The sequence below is a fragment of the Lycorma delicatula genome, chromosome 5, assembly GCF_047948215.1.
Source record: "Lycorma delicatula isolate Av1 chromosome 5, ASM4794821v1, whole genome shotgun sequence".
In the NCBI taxonomy this organism is placed as follows: domain Eukaryota; kingdom Metazoa; phylum Arthropoda; class Insecta; order Hemiptera; family Fulgoridae; genus Lycorma; species Lycorma delicatula.
In genome coordinates, this window is record NC_134459.1 from 72,231,147 (window position 1) to 72,253,841 (window position 22,695).

Sequence of the window (22,695 nt, forward strand, 5' to 3'; positions counted from 1 at the left end):
TAAGGAAATAAGGGCAGTGAACTGGGCAATTAAAAAATATGTAAGAGTTTAGTAAAACTTTCACAATATGTTTTATAAACCTGCAGGTAGTTTAGTAGTTTATTCATCAACTTGTAGTAAATCACCAACAGCTATCATTCATTCATAAAATGACATGATGTTATTGTCATATCACAATCCTGTTAGAGAAATTAATGTGATGCATTATAGTACCAGTAATTATATGAACACATAAAAGAATCTATTCACTTTCTCTAAACAGTACTAATCTTAATAAATTAATGGAATCAGTGACATTTATAAAATAGAAAACATTATAAATTTCTTTTATTCAAAATAAAGCATACTAAATTATTAAGAAATAAACTGAAAAAACTCACAAGAAAATTCAAAAACTTACTAAAAATCTAAAGATAGGGAGCATTTTAATTGTTTAAGGTGATATTTAAATGATACACTTTCAAATGACATTTAGGAAGAAGTACATACATAAAAATTAATAAATAAATGAAAAAGTAAAGACAATAATATATATATATTAATTCATGATCTTATGAAAGACTATGAAGAGAATATTTTAAGTGTTTTAAATAAAAGTAAAAAATACAAATAATATTAGTGAATTAAAATGAAAATCATAAATTTGTAATAACGTTTAGTAAACAACATATGCAAATAAATTAATTATTCTGGCAATCTTAGTGCAGGTTTCTGAGTTGGGGTGATTTAGATGATGTAGAATTGCCTGAATAGACATTAATTATTTGAATTTCTATTCTTATAATAAAAACACTATCAGAAATATTGTCATTATATTGTTTATTTATCAATTAACATTCACCAATATTTCTTGATTTCATTAATTTGTGTACATGTACTATTTCCTCATTATCCAATGATGATTAATGACTATTTAACAATTTAAATTTATATATAATTTTGAGTCTGAAGTATATTTTTTTAATTGGTTTATGTGATTTTCATTTCATTTTCTTGATTTTACAATTTAATTATAATAAATTCAACTTTCCACAAATTTTTACTTACTTGTACGAAGTAAAGGAAGTATTGTGATCACAAAAAATTTTGGTTTTCAGATTTCAATGGAAATATCCATTTTGACCATCCCTGAATCCATTTTGACTAGTTTCGCCGTGACATCTGTACATACATATGCATCTCGCATAACTCAAAAACAATTATCCGTAGAATGGTGAAATTTTTAATTTAGGTCAGATGTAACATCTAGTTATGCACCTCTCCTTTTGATTGCAATTGACTGAACCAAAAGTGTCCAAAAAAGCCCAAAATCTAAAAAAATTGAATTTTTGACTTTTTCTTAACTGCAGTCCTCATTGAGAGCTTTTCAAAGTGGTATTTATTTTCATTGGTCCCAGAGTTATAGCCAAATAAAATTTTAATTAATGAAATATTTGCATCTTACAAGGGAAAGGCACATTGGTTCAAAACCAACGTATATTTATACGTATTTTTCTTCACTTTTTTTTTGACTGATTAATAATTATTAACCTCTGATTGTAAAAAAATTACCATAAATAATAATTTAAAAAAAAATATGAAAAATCAGAAGTTAATAGTGAAATAAAATTTTATGTACTTTTCATTTTAATTCAAAAATTTTTACAGAGAGTAATAATTATTAATAAATCAATATATATAAATTTAAAAAAAAGTTAAAAAACGAAGAAGAAATCTGTTTTGAACCGATGTGCCTTACCCTTGTAAGGTCCAATAAATTTCATTAATTAAGATTTTATTTGACTATAACTCTGGAACAAATGAAAATAAATACCACTTATGATATATCACTGAAAAGCTCTCAATGAGGGCTTGTTACTGCAGTTAAGAAAAAGGTCCAAAATCCAAATATTTTGGATCTAAAATTTCAACATCCTACAGCTGATTGTTTTTCAGTTATGCGAGATAAATATGTATGTACGTACATACATGCATACATACGTACAGATGTCACGCCAAAACTAGTCAAAATGGATTCAGGGAAGGTCAAAATTAATATTTCTGTTGAAATCAGAAAACCAAAATTGTTTGTGATCACAATACTTCCTTTACTTCGTATAAGGAAGTAAAAAGTTAAAAAAAATATATATGTATATGAAGTCGGATTCGAACCGATGTGCCCGTGGTTACAGAGCCAACACGTTCTCACTTACACCACATAACTACTTCAGCAACGTGAAACAAAATTAATATATAAACTAATATAAAATGCTGATACCACAAAAAAAATTTTATGCAGTTTGGATCCATCACAATGAAATTGTGTAACTGTCTACTTTATTAAAGAATTGGAAGATCTTTGAATAATAAAATGAATAATCTCACTTTCAAATGACATAAGTTTAAATGAAGTGCAGAAAAAAATGGCATATGTAATTCAATAGGTTTACAAGGAAGTCATGTGGTGTCTACATCAGATTTTTATTTATACATTAAGAATAAACGAAAATTACAATTTTTCAAATGCTTCAATGAGAAAAATAGTAAATTTCAAAAATTTATTGCATTTCCTTAAATTTTGCAATTAATCCATTATTGAAAAAATTGACAAAATGTATAAAATTCTAATTTGTCAAATTAGTAATTAGAGTGCTGCAGAATTTAATAGTAAGTCTGAATATCTTTCTCCTTGCAATGGTATACTCCATTCCTAAACTGCTTCTTTTAATACCAGTTAAAAAGCAATCGGAATAAACAATATCCATGACTCGCTCGCTTCTGAGTCTTTCTTTATCTTCTATTCTTATAATTTCTACCTAATTCTTGTACAGATTATAAAAGCTCTCCTTCTTTCTTTTAGTTTAAAATTTTAAATATTTTATACTAATCTACATTATCAAATTTTTTTGTCATATCTATAATTCCCATGAAGAAGGTATATTCTTTTAAAGCTTCACTTTTAAAATTAATGTAAGGTTCAGAATGACCATTCTTACACCCAAAATCTTTCTGAAATTGAACTGGTTTTTATCTTATACACCTTCTATTCATCTGTAAACAATCCTAGTAAATATTTCTGATGCATTAATTGTTAAATTAATTGAGTGATAGTTTTTCACATTTATCAGCTCCTACTTTTGTTAATAATTATATCCTTTTTAAATTATAAATAGACTCAGAAAAGAGAGTTGTATTTCTAGTCTCATAAATTGTTATTATTAATGTGTAAAACCTACTTATTCATTTTTCTTCTCCCAAACAACTTAATCATTCAGACTGTATATCACTAATACTTATTGCTTTATATTAGTATAAATCTTACATAGTTCTATCAAATTAAGACCATATAGAGCCTCCTCTGAAGTCATTATAAATTTCTTTCTGCTCATTTAGAAAATTATCAGATAATTTTTCTCCGCTGAACAGTTCTTTTATGTATTCTTGCAACATTTAGCTCTTTCTTCTATCTGTAATAAAGATTTTCCATTACAAAAAAGATTTTTGTTGATTTAATTGCACTTCTGTAGAAGGGCTCACAGAGTTAAATTTACTGCAAAGTGCCTTTAGAAAGTATATCATAATTCAGGATATTGCACAGCCCAGTCTGTATTGATCTAGATCACCGAAAGGTTTGAAAAATCTGTTATTACCTTCATATTGATAAGATTAATGGAAAGTATGATAGAGACTGGTTCCTTTTGAATTTTTAATTACTGTAATTTTGGAGTGATTACTTCTATTTAGGTGTAAAGAAAAAATAAGTTCATACTGCATAGTGTTTACTTAAATATTTTAGTGTGTATGTGATGTATGCACAAAATGTTAGGTAAATATTAATATGATTAAGTGATATGTTAATGTTGAATAATGTTTTTTTATTCTGTTAATGCAGTTATGGCATTACATCAGATTTTATTTAGAAAAAATGCTGTAACAATCTGCGGCCTGAATTGTAAGTTCTAGAAATTTTTAAATAAAAGCTTCCAAGGAGAAAAACTTATTCAAAAATTATTTATTTTAGGTTTATTACGAATCTATCCTGGATTAGGATGGGAAATGTGCCGTGCTTGTTTGCCCCAACCTTCACAAAAGTTTGATGGTGAAAGATGCGCTACACATCCATTAGGAGGACCACCTCCTTCACAAATTCGGCTTCGATATAATGATCACATGAGTAAGTATAACTGAGTTTTCTTTTTAAATGTAAAAATAAAATAACTAAAAAAAATAAAGCACTGATAAAGAGTTTTCTTAAATTAAATTACTTATGCATTTCATTATTACTAAACAAATGATTACATTTTGTATTCAAAACTTATCTGAGGATTTGTACAAGTTATTTTAATAAAAGCATGTTTTTGTAAAGAAATCAAACTATAGAAAGGTAACTTGTATAAATACTCTATGACACATTTGACATGAAACTATCATTAACTGAATTAATTTAACCAAGTATATACATAAAATTAATGGAACAGGAAAACTTAAATTTAACTTAAAGAACATAAAAATATTCGCTATAAAAAAAAATAAATAAATTCAACTGGAACATTTAACTGAAGGCTTTTTTGTTATTTTAGTTTAAAACGTATTAAAAAGTGCAATAAAATATTAGGATAAGTAAATAATGATTATTAAACAAGCCAACAATGTCAATAAAAATTTAGCATTCATTAGACTTTTAATTATCAATTTCATCAGGTTTGATGTACTATCAGTAGTAAATAGACTAGTGTGGTTCAGTGAGCAGTGTATATTTCTGATAAAATGAAAGGAAATAGGAATGTAAATTAACATAGATATGTAAAACTTGATGTCTAAACATAAATATGAGATTTTGCAATCTTCTTATACATAATCCAGCACATAGTTTATAGCTATCATTATTTAACTCCAAACCATTCTTTTTTCATGATAATGAAATTTTTTCATATTAGTAAACATTACATCATTAGATGTCAGTTAAGAATGTTCTCACTGTTTTGTAACACTGAAATTAACATAAACAGAATAATGATAATGCCAAATATATTAACCAAATATGCCTAGTGAGTAGAGATAATGTAATAAAGTCTTTGATAGAAGGGGTATATTAATTTGTTGCTATATATAAATATATATTATATTTGTGCCAGGATATGAAATAATTCTGCCAGGATACCAGTATCCTGGCAGAATTATTTCATAGTTTGATCTAATAGATAATTAGGAGAAAGCATTTAAAATAGAGTGTACTGTACTACAAAATAATTTATTTTTATAAAAAAAAAGTTACAAATGCATTAGAAACATTGATATATGATAAACTTTTAGTATATAAACTTTCTGTTAATCTTGTCCAGTTCTGAAAAATGGTCAAATAAAAAATTCTAAGAACAGTTTTGAGGAAAAATTAATAAAAAAAATTCTCTTTTGAGTGCTAAATACTTAATTTACCCATATTTATTAAAAGCTAATATTTTGGTAACACAATAATTGGACAGTAAATAAAACATTTTCTGAAAATAACTTGTCCATAAATATTTCATTATTTTAAATCAGATTATTTTAAGTGAGAACAAAGTAATTTTTAGTTTTATTTTAATTTCATTAAATATTTTAATAAATCAAAGTAACTCAAATACTGAAACTTTAAATAAAAATTGGGTAAATATAATTGATCCTTTCAGTTTTGGATTATTAAGTATTCACTATAAATAAACAAATGGTCTGATAAAATTTACAAAAATATGAGAGACTGTTGATGTATAGAAGACAAATGAAAACTATAAATACCGGATTAGAGACACTCCTTATTTAAACAACTCTAATAAAAAAAAAAATTGAAAATAACAGCTCAAATTTTTTTTTTCTTGAAATGCTATAACATATCTACACTTGAGTCATATTTAAAAAAAATCTAAGAAGTTTAGTACCTGATAAATGTTTATATAAATGAAGTAAACTAAGAGTTAAAAATGATTGTAATAAGTGTTCAAACATTAATAAAATACATGATATTTGTTTTTTAAAGATGTTTAAGCACGGTTGAAACAGTGCGTGGATATAAATTATTATAATAGTATATTTATATTAACTGGATTCTATTTTTTAATGTCCAAAGGTAGTAGTCAAAGTCCAATATTATAAAAACTTATTTTTTAGGTCTGGTTACTCTCAAATTTCCAAGATCTATTATGATCTCACAAAAAAACATATATAATTATATATGATAAATGATTTCACAGTATATTTTCTAATCGGTAAAAAGTCGTAAAATATCAGTTAAAATTCAAATGTATAATTTTTTTGTATTTACTTATGTTTGTAATAATATCCTTAACACCATAATATTAACTTATGTTTAAACAGTTTAATTATTTTTACTTTACAATATTATGTGAAATACTGAAAGTTGTAAGCAGACTAAGTAAAATAAGAATTTATTACAAAATTAACTTGTATTACATTAAAAAAAATAATAAAATAAACAAAATATGTTATTTTTAAGTTAAGTAAATATGTTATTTTTATTATGATGGAATTTCACCAAGTAACTGCTTCATCGATCAATTATAATATTTAAATTATTATCTGAAGAGCTCTTAGAAGATATTAAATATAGAGAAATAAATTTCAGTACTAATGTAAGTCTAATTATAACTAATTCATATTATTAAACACAGTAATACAAGAAATAAAAATAAATGGTAATCATAAGAACTGTTCATTGTACACTGCAATAATAGTTCATTGAACTGATGCAATATTCTTATAATATTAAAATGAAGTAATATTTTCTAGCAGATTTATTACTTTAAACTTGTTCATATCCTTTTCTAGTTAACTGTAAATTCTCATTAATAATAATTACTTGCTCTTAAAACACTGCAGTTATAGTAATATCAATAATACTTTTATTTTTTATGAATCATTCTAAGTCTGATTGAAGAACATCAACTAAAAAACTAACAGTAATTAAAACATGAGGTTTCATTTATAATACTAAATTTCTGCTAATAAATTAATGTCATTTATTGCATTTTGTAAATGTAGTAGGAATCTCAACATGTATAAATTTTATAAATTACTTCAAACATTTGTTTAAAAGTCTCCCTGAGATGTAAAGATGCAAAAGAAACAAAAGCAGAAAGGATATTATCTCTCCTATATTATTAATTTTGATGATTTACATATTTAATTTTTTTTCTAATTTAACATTCTGCATACATAGAATGGGATCAGTCTATTATATTCCAATTAAATGGATTTCTAATGCAGGTGATGTAAACCATACACTGACCCAAATATACTACAATAATGTATGTTAAATAGTAAAATTTAATCAATTTTCTTACATCTTCTTCTACTTTTCATTCCTCATAGTAAGTATTACTTACTAATAGCCAGCTAAAGTTGTGTATAGTGTGATACTTTTAGATCAGTTCTTGCATTTAATTCCTGACAAGGGTTTAAAATTTTTCATCTAGCCATTTCATCCAATTCATCTTCCTTGAAAATTATGTGTGTAATATGTCCAAGGTCAGAACAATAAAAAAATATCTGTTTTATATGGCTTTAGTTAATTCAAATATTCAAATCTTGCAAGTACTGCATGTGATACATCACATTGATTCTTTGTACATGATTAGGAAAGTATTTTTTACAATAACTTATGTTTAAAAAATGATGTAAGAAGAACAACTCTTATTGTATTTGTTATAATGGAAGTGATAGAAAAAATCTATTTTTCTTTTAATTGGTATGGTTTTCAAGTATATATGGCAAGTTTTTTTTTTTTTATTTCGCTGTTAGCTTAATGATAAAAAGCTAGTGTTTGGCCTTTTTTATCAGTTTTGTAAATGTCATTTTGCTTTAATTATAAATCAGAGAAATGCTTTTATTTAATCTACATAAAATACTATTAAAAACTACATATGTTCTCCGTTGTTACATAATCATGTTTTTACAAAGATTATACCAAAAAATGGTTCTAAAACTATTACATTGAGTTACTTATGAATAAACAATTTGATGTATGTTATTAATCAATTAATTAACACAGTATCTCTAGAACTATTGGTACTAAAAGGTTGAAATCTGGTAAGCCAGTTCCTTCTTATGTCCTATGCGCTTACTAAGAAAAGTTTTAAAATATATTAACAACTAAAAGTTAAGAAAAGCATTCATGCCCAAAGGTAAAATCACTGAATCTCTCACATTTCAAAATGATATGAGGCTAACAATACTGTGATTAGAAAAACTATATATTTTGTTTTAATCACCTCAATACCACTCAATTTCTCCAGAATCATTAGTCTGGAGGATCATAGGTCATAGGTCCTCTGAAATGCTACAAAAACGTTTTGAAATTTTTAGTTTCTAAGAAAGTTGAAAGGCCTCAAACTTCTCAAACCAGGATTCTATGACAAAGAGTTTTGTTGGATCAAAATTAATATACTTTCTTAAGTTATTGGTTGAAATATGCATAGAACATTTTGTGAAAGTCTCTGATATTTTTAAACCAAAAAAACACAAACAAAAGACATATGAACATAATAATTTATTTCTTTAACTATTAAGATTGGCCTAAATCCAAATTTTTATGAAAGTACAAACATAAAATTTTCCTTTCAGTATGATTAAGGAATATTAAGTTAAATCAAATTTAAAATAACTAAAAATCATATGATTCATACTTGAATTCATTCAAGTATACATGAATTAGTAAACAATAAAACAGCATGATATTGTATTTTTTCTATACATTTTTACTACACACAGTAATACCCAATGAACAAAAAGTGCCTTATTTTCATTTTGTAATTAATTTACAACTACTGACATTATAGTTGTTTTTCTGACATGAATAACTAATGACAAATTACAAAATATTGATAAAATACGTACTTATTTAAAATATCGTTACCTGTCTTTATAAGACTTTTAAAAAAAGTTTATACAATATGCAATACAAATTTATGTTTCACTTTTGTTAGTATGAAATAAAATTACAGTAATTTTAAGTCATATGTTTCCAATAAAAATATATTAGTACTTTCTTTACCTTTATATTCTGTTAGATTCTGTTAGTCAGAGGCTAGTACACAGAAAACAGTATATTCAACTACGTTGATGAAAAGTAGCAGTTACAAACAGTTGTAGTCTTAACATATTTGTTCATTAAACCTATCATCTAAAAATTACTGATAACCTTTTATTGTTTTCAATACAGTTAATTTATTTACACAAAAAATTAAAGTAATTTTAAAGCATTATTATATAAATATGATTTTTTTTTTTTAGGAAGTGGTGCACTGTGTGAAGGTATCACTGAACTGGTACCAGGTACTGGTGATTTCTTGTCATTACCTTGCCCTACCAATGCATGGAATCCAAGGGCAATGGTATGTAATAATTCTAGTTAATGCAGTTCTTTTTTTTTAAAATAAAATATTTAAGTACTATAATACACTAGTACAATCAACAAAAGCAAAAATTAATGCAAATGTTTTACTAAAGTAACAGTCTGAAAGTAAGACTGTTGTATTAAACAGGTTTATATACAATTCAGAGTCATTAAGCTGTGAATTTCTTCATTATTATCTATTATATTTGTAAATTCTTTAATGATGTATTAATTCAAAAACAGTGCATCTACAAATGGAATTAACATTTTTCACCAAACTAAATTTATTATGACATTTAATGACTAAGAAAAAATAATAACAGTAAACTGATTTAAATTAATGTCATTCTAGAAAATTTTTTTTATGAAGATTCAAATGTGTCAGTTAAGCTAATTTCAAATTATTTGTAACACTAGGAGGTAAAATGTCTGGCATTGTGCTTGATCATTTTTAATTTCCCAGTCTGAGATAAGTATGCAGTGTAAGTGGGGTATCAAAGATTAGTATATTTTTAAAAGATTTTAACTAGTTTAAGATTGATTTAAATCAAATCAATAACAATCAGCATAAAAAACCAGTGTTTTATCACTAGTTACTCCGAACCCTTAGTAGGGGAAAAAATCAGATAAGATCTTGTAAAATCTATCTCCTAAACAAAAAAAATTGAAAACAAATTATGTTTAAGAAAAATAATCAGGAAGAAATGAAAAAATAAAGTTTTCAAAGAAAAAAAGAGCTAAATAATGAAACAAACATGTACTAACAAATTTTCAAGATTAATGGTAAAATCAAAAGAAAATGGTATACATTGTTTAGAGACCTGACTGCCACAACATTTGTCGTCAGTGCAATATGGAGAAAGAATTGAAGTGCTGCTGGAAACAATGACAAAGTTTACGAAGTAAAAATCATCAAACATAAAGTAATAGCACTGTGTGCACTAAAGAAATAAATTGTTAAAACAAATGGTGCAAAAATCAAGCAAATAGAGTTAAGAGAAATGAAGAAGAATGCTTATTAGGAAGTTTACTAGGATTAACAAACACAAAAAGATTGACTGTACTTAATATAAAATAATAATGAACCTGGTAACTTTGTTACAACACTTCCCCAACTACTGTCAAATGTTTATTATTACAAACGATACGATTATTACAAACGATAGGTAAATCTATCTGTGCTTATAATTCAACCATAATGTAGAGTTAACTGTTACTTTGGTCTGTATTCATTCCTTATGTAATTTTATTTTAATTGTTCAATGAATATCTATTACTTGCTATATGATTTATTGTAAATAATGATTAGAAATTTCTTAAATTAAAAACAGTACATTATTATAGTTTTTGATACTTTATTTATGTATGTATGTGTGCGTCAGCATTTGAAAATTAACATCTTGTACTTGTTAAATGTATATTTGTTTTGTTAAGTAATTATTTCACTTTCAGTTATGTACATAAAAGTAACAGTAATTGTTTCTGTTATTTTATACACAACATTGTTTTGATATACTTTTTAATTAGGGTTACCATACGTCTGGGATTAGTCCAGACAGTCCTGGTTTTTTAGTGCTGTCTGGAATCGCAAAAATATCTGGGTGTTTGAGAATTTTATGACTGGTGAGGATTTTTTTAATTTTAGACCTATTTTTTATGACCTATATGTTCTTAGCGCTGACATCGATTTTGATGGAGGCATGGCTACTGGTCTTGCCACAACATTTTACTTAGTCATTTTGCAACACAACAGGGGCAATGTGTTAATGTTGTTTTTGTGTGCCAAGTAACTCATCTAGATGTTTTTGATAATTTTATCTCTATTTTCATTTTATCTTGTTTCATTTCATTCTATCTTTTCATTTTTATCTTGTCTCATCATTTAGCAATGGGCAAAAGAAAATGCGTATTTAATGTTAACCTGTAACAGGAATACATATTTTTGAAATTGTGTAATGACAGTAACAATGAATGTGTTTATTACACACTATGTACTGGAGAATTTTCTGTTGCACATAAAGGAAAGGATGATAATGAAGACCACGTGGTAATAGCTAAACATAGGAATGCTATTAATACTATTGCTTCAGTAAACATAAAAGATTTTTTTAAAGCCAAAGATGGAAATAACAATAACAGTGATCTGGAGTGTACTGCTAAAGAAGCTACATTTTCATACCACACTGCTAGACACAAACTCAGTTTCAAAACATCAGGCTCACATCTAAACTGATCAAAAAGTTATATGACCCAAATTTTTCATCTGCTATAACCAAAATTGAGGCAATTATTGTTAACATTATTTTGCCATTTATATTTGATTGTGTTGCGTTCTTTGCAAAACATTAATTATGTAACAGTAATGATGGATAGCTCAAACAGAAGTGAAGTAAAACTTGTTTCGATTGTAAGATATTTCAGTTTGAAGGAGGGGATTCATGTTAAACTTTTAAATTTTGATGAAGTGGCAGATGAAACTACTCAAATTTTGACTCTGTATCTTTTGCAGTGTGTGAAAAAAACAAACTTGAATAAAAGTTGGTTTGTTATACTGCTGATAACACTAACAGTAATTTTGGTGGTTTGAAGAGAAAGGGGAATGAAAATGTGTTCATAAGAGTTCAAAGTGATTTAGGTAGACCTATTTTAAGAATTCGTTGTTCAGCCCACATTGTACATAATTCAATACAAACAGTATGCAATTGAAACCCCCTGGACATAGACGTTATTGTTATAAAAATTTATAAATATTTTCATTTATATACAAGAAGAGTAATGAAACTTTTTAAAGAGTTTTGTGAATTTGTGGAAACAGATTACAAAAAAGTATTATTTCATAGCAGCACAAAGTTCCTTAGTTTATTACCTGCAATAGAAAGAATTATTTCCATTTTTTATGACCTAAAATTGTACTTCTTATCATGTGACAAATGCCCAACATTATTATTTAATTTTTTTGAAAATCTAGAAAGTGAACAGTTTTTGAAATTTTTATATGGTACTGTACATTTATTTAATAATGTAGTTCTGAAATTGGAAGCTAATTCTATCACAGCAACAGAAGCATTTCAGACATATTGTATAAAAACCACAAATTTATACCATCTTTTGTGAAAGAATTGCTATGCACTCTAAAAGGAAATACCGCGATCGCGAATAGGTATCACCATCTGTAAGTTAAACTTACAGTAAGATAAAATAACCCAGCAATTGCGACTCCTCCGGAAAAGGGGACGCATTGCTCCCTCCTTATAGCTAGTGCCCTGTTGTGGCGTATTCCTGCTAGCCTATTAAAGAGTTAGCACCGAAAGGACTTCAGTGGACGGTCTGAAGGGGAATTACGTCGGGAGGACAGGCTTTATAAGCCTAGCCTTCCGCGGTCGGCCCATGAAATGGGTTCGATAACGCTGGTTTAACAACGGATTGGAATGCAATTAAATCCGTCTTAAATTCACTAAAATAATAATAGACAAAACTTGAAAAATTAGATCCGAGATTAAAAAAATAACCCTTTTAAAAACAAGCCCGATTAGAAAGATCCAGCAGCAAGGGACTCTGTCCAGGTTCTGCGATAAAGTAGGGAGTAATAGACTCCTGCCAACTTTGCATTCCATAAAAGGAAATAATGATGTTCAGGAACAAAATTCTTCTCAAGTGTAGACAATTTTTATAATTCTAGTATCCAATACATAAAGTTGTGGAGAACCAGTTTTGATAAAGTTAGTAAGTTTCAGTAGATAAATTTACAAACTGAAATTGCCTGGTCTGATTTAGAAGAGAGTGCACAGGTTGTTAATGAGCTTATAAAGGATTCCATAAATATTGATAATCTATTTGATGAACATACATTGTTGAAGCAGGTAATTCGAAACCAAAGGATAGGTTGTGGTTCAAGTTCTGAAAAAGTACCAGAAACTACCATTGAAGAGAAGTGGAAAGTAATTTTTAAGGTGTTTCGAAAGACTGATATTTCATGTTGCAATATTTCTAAAATGGTTGAGTTTGCGATGTCTTTGCCTGGGACATTTGCTCCAGTTGAGAGAGTTTTTTCAACTATGGGGAACATTTAATCTGCAGAAAGGGGAAGACTTTCAGTATCTACTGCTAAATATTAAAATTAATTCAGAACTTTCTTGTGAATTTTATGATGTAATTAAAACAAACAAACCATTTCTGAAAAAAAGTCATTTCTAGTGAAAAATAAACTGAATAAATAAAGTATAATGTTTCATAAACTGTTAAGATGTTTAAGTAATTTCAAAAATATGTCCTAGGTTGGACCCAAAAAAAAAATGGTAAGCATATTTTTAATATGAGTAAATATTATTCAATCATTTGCTGTAAACTTTGTCAGCAGATTAATGTTGCAATAGTAAACACTTAATTTGCTGGAATTTGTCAATGAATTATTTATTTTTCATATTTATCTTATTCTATTTTCTCTATTCTACATACTTTATTTTAAAATATAGAAGTATACATGTTGATAGCCAATTAATTAAATCAAAAGTTGATGTTAAAATTAAACTGAATTTGGAAAGGTAGCAATTCTTACATTTCTTAAGTTCAGATGGGTAACTGTCAGAGAATTATTGGCTTTTATTAGATTATATTTGGTAATAATATACTATTAAATCAACTTCAGCTATTCTCTCAAAAAAGGAAAGTGAAAAATAAAGCTACAGTTTTTTATGACGCATGAAGCTACATATATTTTCCTACTTTTTGTAATAGAGTAAACACAAGAAAAATTGGATTGATAAGTACATTGAATATAAAATAATTTGGCACAAAATGATTATGAGCAGTGAAGATCAATATTAATTCATAGCTACTCACTTAATAAGAATTTCTAAAGTGCTAAAGATAATGTTTCACAGACAATTTATATATGATGCAGAAACAAGAACACTAAGTATTAAAAAAAAATAAATAAAAAATAGAACTTACTGTAACAAAGGGTTGATGCTTTCAGGGTTATAAAAGCCATGCCATACTAACAGACTATAATAACGATTAGATGAGATAAATAAACCAATTTAATTGCTTTATTATCAAGTATTTACAAGTCAAGAATTTAGATTAAAAGAAGAATGTATAAATAACATTTTGAATATTATATCTGAGTCTCTCTCAGGATTGTTTATTATTTTTTTGTTGAATACTGAATAAAAGTCTTAAATGAAAATAATCCATAGTTTTTAGGGGGAAGTCTGATGGTTTATTTGTTCCTAGCATGTTAAGAAAGAGATACTTTTGTTAACCGAAACAGAAATGAAAATTACCACTCACTGTTTTTTTATAAGACAAATCAAAACAAGATTTTTTACTTCTATTAAAATGTTTTTAGCTAAGTGTGAGTCATTTACCTCACTATTTGTTGTTAGTACACTATTATTATTTATTATTAAACTATTTTAATTCTATCTTAAGATACTTCTTGGTTTTGTTTTCTGGGGGAAAGACAGATATTTAAGATATGGTCAGAAAATATATTAGCTTTCAATGGTGCTTATCCTTTCAAAATGATGGTACTCGTATTTGTATTATTTGGCATATAGTTAAAATTTGTTTCTTTGTGTGTGTGTGTGTGTGTGTGTGTGTGTGTGCTGCTATCAAAAAAATAAATAAGAAATGTAAAGTAAGGATATAATGCTACCAGTGTAGCAAGAGATTTTAAAAGGAGTAGGAAGGAAAATTTAATACTATAAGTACCTCTCAACTCATCAATTTTCTCGTGACTTAGTGTAATCTCCAGATAGCAAACAAGTCTTCTTAAGTTACAAAGGCAGAATTGCAGCATACTGAGCTCAATAAAAAAGCATCTACTTGTTGGCTACTAGAAAATGCCAGTATAATGCTGTAGATAATGCTAAGGCAGTGGCAAACAAATTTCCATTGAACTATGTAAAGAAGAAGGTATGAAAGATGATGTAAAAGAAAGAGTGAACAAACACACAAAGATTGCCATTCGTTAGGGCAATAAACAGTATAAAGCATCTTGAATCAACTGTTTGATTGCCTAGACATTAAAAAAAAACAAAAAAAGGTTATTTAGAATAATGTAAACAGCCAATGACTAGAAAGTTTATTTATTCAATTATACATGACAATGATACTCAACAAGTATTAAAACTGTATTTAAATGATGTATGATACTTTTTTCAGGTTTATAGGTAGAAAGAGTCTTAAAATAGAAAGAAGCTCTAGATGTATTTGTAATTTTAAGGAAGTCATGAAATATTGTTCTGATAATACATACTATTGTAAATTTCAATTAGGAATCCCCTAGATACTCCTCCTGAATCTATTCATGTTTTTATTACTTTAGAGGAATGAATTTCAGGAGTGTTTCCTAGTGAGGTAACTATTTATAACCAACCAACACAATCTTATGAAAAAAAAAGTTATGAAAAAAACATTACGTGTTTTACATGTTTATTCTGTAAAAAGAGATAACATTTATATAAAAAAATTTGGGACAGTCATAATCTAATGTAGATCATTTAATTATGATATATCACTTAAATTTTATGTAAGAAAACAAAATTGGATGAATAATGTGATGAGTTTGGCTAGTTTTTTAAAGTTAAAATTCTGTATATTATTTAAAGGCTACTTAATATTTTAAAAGTAAGATTTACATTCAGTTATGTATAAATATGTTGAAATAATTCATAATTTTTATCATCATTTTTCAATATCTTGTGGTTTTTTTATATATTGATATAAGTTTGGTAACTGAATCTAAATTTTTTTATTTTTCAGCCTAACTCTTCACCAAGCACAGGTTTGCCATTAAGATGTGATGGAATATTAGCTGGAGTTCAAGCAGGAGAAGGAATTGGTACACGAATATATACTTCAATATCAACTTATCTTGATTGGATAAAACTTAATACAATGGCAGTACCACAACCAATACAGACTTTTAAACGATTAGATGGTTAAAATATTCATTTCATTATGGCATTCCATGTTTACAAACAAAACCACCTGATAATCCTCAAAATGAAGAATTAACAAACAGTAAATATGTTTCTCCTGTTTGTTCACAGTTTAGATTACAAAAAAGAAAAGTAGATTATTTATTCTCATGACAGACTTTATTTATTTATTTATTTATTTATTACTATTTTGTGAAATAAGTTTTCTTATAATAATAATAATGTGTGATAAGAAGTGACTGTCTATGTAGTCTTTACTACTGTGATATTAATTTAAGTTTTAATTTTTATTGTACTTACTTTTCTCACAAAAGTATGTAGTTTTATAAAATTAGTATGCCTATTATTTTATATAAAAGCTTGTATAAATACACAGAATATATCATAGTTATTTCTGGATTGTAAACAATAATATTTATGTAAATAAAAAATGTTGTGAGTTTGCTTTAAGTTAACACTAATGAAGTAACAAAACTAAGTTTTTAGATTCTATTAAAAAAATAAAAGGAAACTTTGGATCATTTGGTTGCAGATGTATTTCTTTTATTGAAAAAAGCCATGTAATTTTATTACAGTATGTTAACCACTTGTACAAGGTAAAATATAAAATATATGGTAAGTACATAAAAATAAATAAATAAATAAACAAACAAAAATTTTAAATCTGATTATAGCAAGTTTTGGAAAGATTGGTATGTATTTTTCAAGTGTAATGTAACTAAGGTTATTTGCCTTTAGTTGGGAGACCTCAAAACCTATTCAGGGTCACAACAACCAGGCTTGAGTTTGGAATTCCAACCTTATCAATTTTTACAGAAAATTGTTTAGAAACAGTTTCAATCCAGAGCAATAAAAAAGTAAACTTGACTTTTTTTAGATTTCAAGAAAAGCTTATTCTATCAATAGGAATTCATTTTTCCAGATTTTAAAATTATTTGGGGCAGAATAATAAAACATTGGAAATAACTACACAAACAGTAACAAATACAACCTCTAAAGTTAAATCTTACAAAACATTTAAAAATTGTAACTGGAATTAGACAAGGAGAAGGACAATCTCTACTTCTTTTGTACTGTGCTTTAGAGAAAGTTACTAGAGATTGAAAAAACCTTGAAGAAGAACTATCAATAAAAAAAATTTGAAATCAGCTGATTTGCAATGATGAGTTCATCACTAGACCAACTTGGTGGGTTTAACAAATTTGCTTAAGTAAAGTTTACTGTAAATCTAACACACCTCCAAAAAAAGCCTAAAACAAAAAAGTAAACATTTCCAAAAAAGATTTTCTATGTTTAAGGTCCGGGATTTTAAAATTTTGAAAAATTGTAGAAATTTTTTGGAAATGTTGTTTTATGATGTTTAAAATGCCAAAAACATTGTTTAAAAATATTAAAACCAGCGGGAGATAGAGAAAAGATAACAAAAAAAAATTCAATTTTAAGGGTGAGGATTGATTTTTGAAAAACCATTTTTGGATTATTTATTATGCAACGTAGGTTGTAAATTTGCCAAAATAAGTTTTTTGAAAGTGCCTCTGAAGAAAATCAAAATTGTTTTTTTCTGCAATATCCCTCAACCACCTGAATGAATTTTCCTGAAAAAAATTTATATGATCAATGGACCAAACAGATATTTGAGCCAAATTTGTAGAAAATCAGTTGGATCAATCCCGAGATATAAGACCAAAAGCAGTCAACACACATATTTACATTTGTACGCAGATAGGTATGATATATATATATATATTTATACACAATTTTTTTGTTTGCTCTACCAGATGCAAATTTTAACCGATTTACAAAATTTGGTGAAATTATGTAAATCTATTGGGATTAGAACCCTATTGATTTTCAAGTGAATCAGCTTGCAGGAATGGGAGTTAGAGCCAAAAAAGCTAGCTAGCTAGCTAAAACACTGAAAGCAATATTATTTTCAAAAATCATTACAGCAGTACAGTCTTTCTTTCTTAACTAAAACTGGAAACTGCCCTTCAGTTGCACTTATTGAAAAAGAGTTTTTTATTGTTATTATTATTTGACCTTTATGTGATGTGTGGCATCTTTGTCTTTCATCTGGGAGATTGAGAATTCAAATTCTGGTCAGGGTTGTAATTTTTCTTAGGCAAGAATATTCATCTACGTTTGTAAGTATCTGTAATTGGTTTACAAATAAAAAACAACTGAATAAATAATCAAATAACTATGAATTACAATTTCAGCAATTACTACTGACAATAATAGTAGTAGGGGTAAGAATCTGAGTAAAATGTAATTTAAAGTTCAAGAATCAAATAAAAAATGATAGAATGATATAGGACACCAAAATTTTGTTTGCAGTTACAACCTGTGTGTGTTTTGTGGTTTTTATATATTTTTAAGTTTTTATGGTTTTTATATATTTATTTTTAGTCTATTCCTTTCTGTCCAGTGACAATGGTAACTATTTAACAGTCAGAATATATATAAATTACAATTGTGGTACATGTTTACAACTTATCTATATTTCCCAATTTGTAAAGAAAAAGAATTTCCCTTTCAGTTTTAATAAAATTAAGAAAAAAATTTAAGCTCTGTTTATGTGTTTACTTTTATTTTATTTAACACACATATTTTCACTTAAGGTATTTATTTTTAAAGGTAAATTGATATTACTTTCTTCCTCCTGTCAAAGTGTAAACAGTTGCTCATAAATGGTAACATCAATATTAGAAATTCAATAAATTGTTTTTAAATGTATTGCTATTTTTATAAATTATATTTGAAGGCAATAATATTTCATTAACATCTCTTTATAGAATAAGATATGGTTGCTGCTCTGCTAAACAATCCATTAACACAATAAATTGTTATAATATAGATTTTTCCCTTAAGAAAAGAAACTGCAAATTTTAAGTTTAGAGACATAATTTCAGGTTAAAGAAATGACATAATAAAATACAATTTTTTTTAAGGAATAAATTTAGAAAAAAAGAAAATAAAACAGAGAAAATGAAAATAAAATATGTTTTTTGATTTTCTAATCTATTTAAAAAGTGACAGCTGTTTTGGTACACAGTATCTTCCTCATAGAACAGCTATCATTTTGTTTTCATTTTATTTTTGTTATGATAGATTTTCATTAAGTGAAGGGTTCATCCATTGATTAAAAAAAATTATAGAACTGTACTGATAACAGAATGAAACAGAGATTAATTCCAATTAATTATGAGACAATCACAAATTTCACTTATTATTTGTTTTGTATTGTTTAACTTCAGATATTAATGTTCAGATTCAGTTCAGTAAGGTTGGTAAATGTTAGTGATGAAGATTATCTTGAAACTGTTATTGTTAGATGAAAACTCATTGTAAAAGTTTTTCATTTCAATATCTTAAGAATAATTTTGAAGGGATTCTGTATTTCATTTCTGGAGGGGCTAACAGACGTTTTAGCACTCTATAACAGCAAGAAGAGGTGAAAGAAATTTGAATTCAGTAGTTCCTTTTAAAATTATTAATACTTTTTACAATTGTACAATGCTAGAGGTAATGTTGTAAGATTGCTAAAGAAAACCTGGTTATAAATTTAAAAATTATAAACTATAAAACAATCTGTTATTTGTTCATGCTTGCCAGTGTGTGAGTATCACATGAGTACATAAATAACAAAGCCATTAGCTAAACATTAAATTCATTCAATCCTTATCAAAATGATAAGGGGCTCAACCTCTGTCAAAATTATGATCTGATAAACTTCCACTTTAAATAAAATCTGTGACCAATTAACCAGTTTACTCCACTTCTGCAAAACTTCTTCTAAAAATCGGTACATTTAATCGATTGCAGTATGCACATACACTCATGCACACGTGCACCTGTGCACCTCTCTCTCTCTCTCTCTCTCTCTCTCTCTCTCTCTCTCTCTCTCTCTCACACACACACACACACACACACACACACACACACACACACACACACACACACACACACACACACAGAGAGAGAGAGACACACACACACATATATATATATATATATATATATATATATATATATATATATATGAGAGAGAGAGAAAGAGAGAGAGAGAGAGAGATTTAATTTTGTACTGATAAAGTATTAATTTTTCAGAAAGATTTTGCTGAAGCATTATAGATTAAATGGTCATGTAATTTTTTGAGGCAGAAATCTTTTGAAACAAAATTTTAGAGTAGGCGAATTTAATGCCTTTGCTCCCTACTATATATAAAAAAAACTATTTTATATGCATATTTGCATGAGTATAAATAGTATGTGTATGTGAAGTGTGTGAATATATGGATAACTATATGTTTAAGAGACCAGAACAATTGAAAAGCCAAAAAATCTTTTGACATTGAAGTCATATTAATCTGTGTACAATAACATTTCATTTTATATCTACTGTCAATATTATTATAGTAAATCAACAATTCAGAGCAATACTGGTGCATTGTTGTATTATGTCTCAATTACATAAATATATGTTTGTTGCTTTCACTGTTTACTGCCCTTCATAAGTTTGTTTATCATGTATAGTACAAGTTATGTAATTCATATTTTTTTTCTTTCTTTTGATATTATTTCTTAACAGAGGTTAGTTTTGGTAGATGTTTAAACAATAAAATCGACTGCTTTCTTTATTGTTTCTTTGATTAATACTATTTGCAGTTTAATATGTTATTTTAATTTAAAAAAAAATTATTTTAATATGTACTTGCTTATGAAAACAGAAATGCCAGTCAGTTTTCTTCAACAAAAAGAATAGATTAATTCTATTAAATTGCTTCAAATGTTTTTTATTAAAATTGAAATATTTTCTCCTATATAAAAAAAAGATATTTATTATTCTATTTTATTGAACTAAATTGTTATTTTTAACAGAATAAATTTTGTTATTATACTTGTTTCTATGTTTAGTTTTAATATCTTGTAAACAGCACACCTATGAACCAAACTATAAATAAATAACTATTTTAAGTTTATGTAATCTTTTATTTGATTTATTTTATCCAGTTTAAGTTCTATATAGCTTATTTCAATGACTAAAGAAATTTAGTAATTATAAGTAAATTTCTTTATATCTCAGAAATTTTCAAAGAAACTGATGAACATTAATAAACAAAAGATGAAGTTGATTAACAGATACTTAAGAGCCTACTGAACTCTCAAAATTTCAAAAGCAGTTTCAATCAAGTTATATGCCAATCATGATACTCACTTATATCTGATGAATTAGAGAGCATTGACAAATACATGTACAGAAGAAATGTGCGTGATGTACAGAAAAACATTCGGTCAAAATTAACAAGTATCTACATACTATTCTAATGATCATTTGAGCCTTTAAATGATCATTTTGAATTTATCTATTATCTAATCTACAAGAAAATAAATATGATAGTTCTTCTTGAAGTATTGCTGCAATTCATTTGTAATTTTTCGTAACAAGAAAACATTACGTTTTGTCAATCATGTTTCTAAAAGACTGGGATTTTATAAACCTAGCTAGTTTGAAGTTTTGTGTTTGTTACAATTGTATTTGTTGTGCATAATTAAATGTTCATTAACTGACTCTAATTCCAACACAAAACAGAACAAAGAACCCTTAAAAAACTGTAGCAAAGGGATACTTTTTAGTAGTAAATTATCTAAAATAATTTAAAAATTTAATATACAAAATCGTTTTCATAACAAACAAAAAACCAATCACACACACACACACACACACACACACACACACACACACACACACACACACACACACACACACACACACACACACACACACAGAGAGAGAGAGAGAGAGAGAGAGAGAGAGAGAGAGAGAGAGAGATTTTGTTGCCTGAGAATGTAATTCTTTGGAAGAATCCAATAACTGAATCCATTACAACTGATCATAATAGACAGATTTCCGACAAATCATAAGATTAAATAGAGAAAAGGAACATTTCATTTTCTACCTAAAAATCTGATTAAAGAATGAGGAAAGAAGTTAGTTAACATTGATAACTTTCATGGAGGGGGTTTAAAAAACTGAGTATTTTTCTCATAGCTATAAATTAGGTAGCTGCTAGAATTTATGAAGAGATTTAAGCGATCTTTACTGAGATGTAGCACGTTGTGAATTTACTTTTACAGACAGTGAATTAACGTTCAAAAATCCAGTTACCATCTAAGTACGTTATCATTACGAAATTATTTTTATATATAGTAAACCTTGAACGCCATTGTAAATATGCAAAGCTTTTGATAGCCTTGTAAATATGATTATCAGTATAATCTCAAATTTTATTTCTGAAGAAATATTGTTTGCAATTTTCATATACGGCTTAAAAAATTGCCGATATTAAAGAAGTCAGCGGTTTCAAAAACAAACACCGG

At 26.9% G+C, this 22,695-nt stretch overlaps 1 protein-coding gene across 1 annotated transcript in view; it reads left to right on the forward strand.

Annotated features, from left to right (window-relative positions):
• The window catches only part of LOC142325076 (uncharacterized), a 49,019-nt gene extending 32,184 nt beyond the window's left edge, over nt 1-16,835 (forward strand). The window contains exons 5-7 of the mRNA XM_075366402.1: nt 4,001-4,153; nt 9,265-9,365; nt 16,136-16,835. Of these exons, the coding sequence (XP_075222517.1) occupies nt 4,001-4,153; nt 9,265-9,365; nt 16,136-16,318 (437 nt within the window). The 3' untranslated portion in view covers nt 16,319-16,835. The remainder of the gene's footprint in view (nt 1-4,000; nt 4,154-9,264; nt 9,366-16,135) is intronic.
• Nucleotides 16,836-22,695: the final 5,860 nt, after the last annotated feature.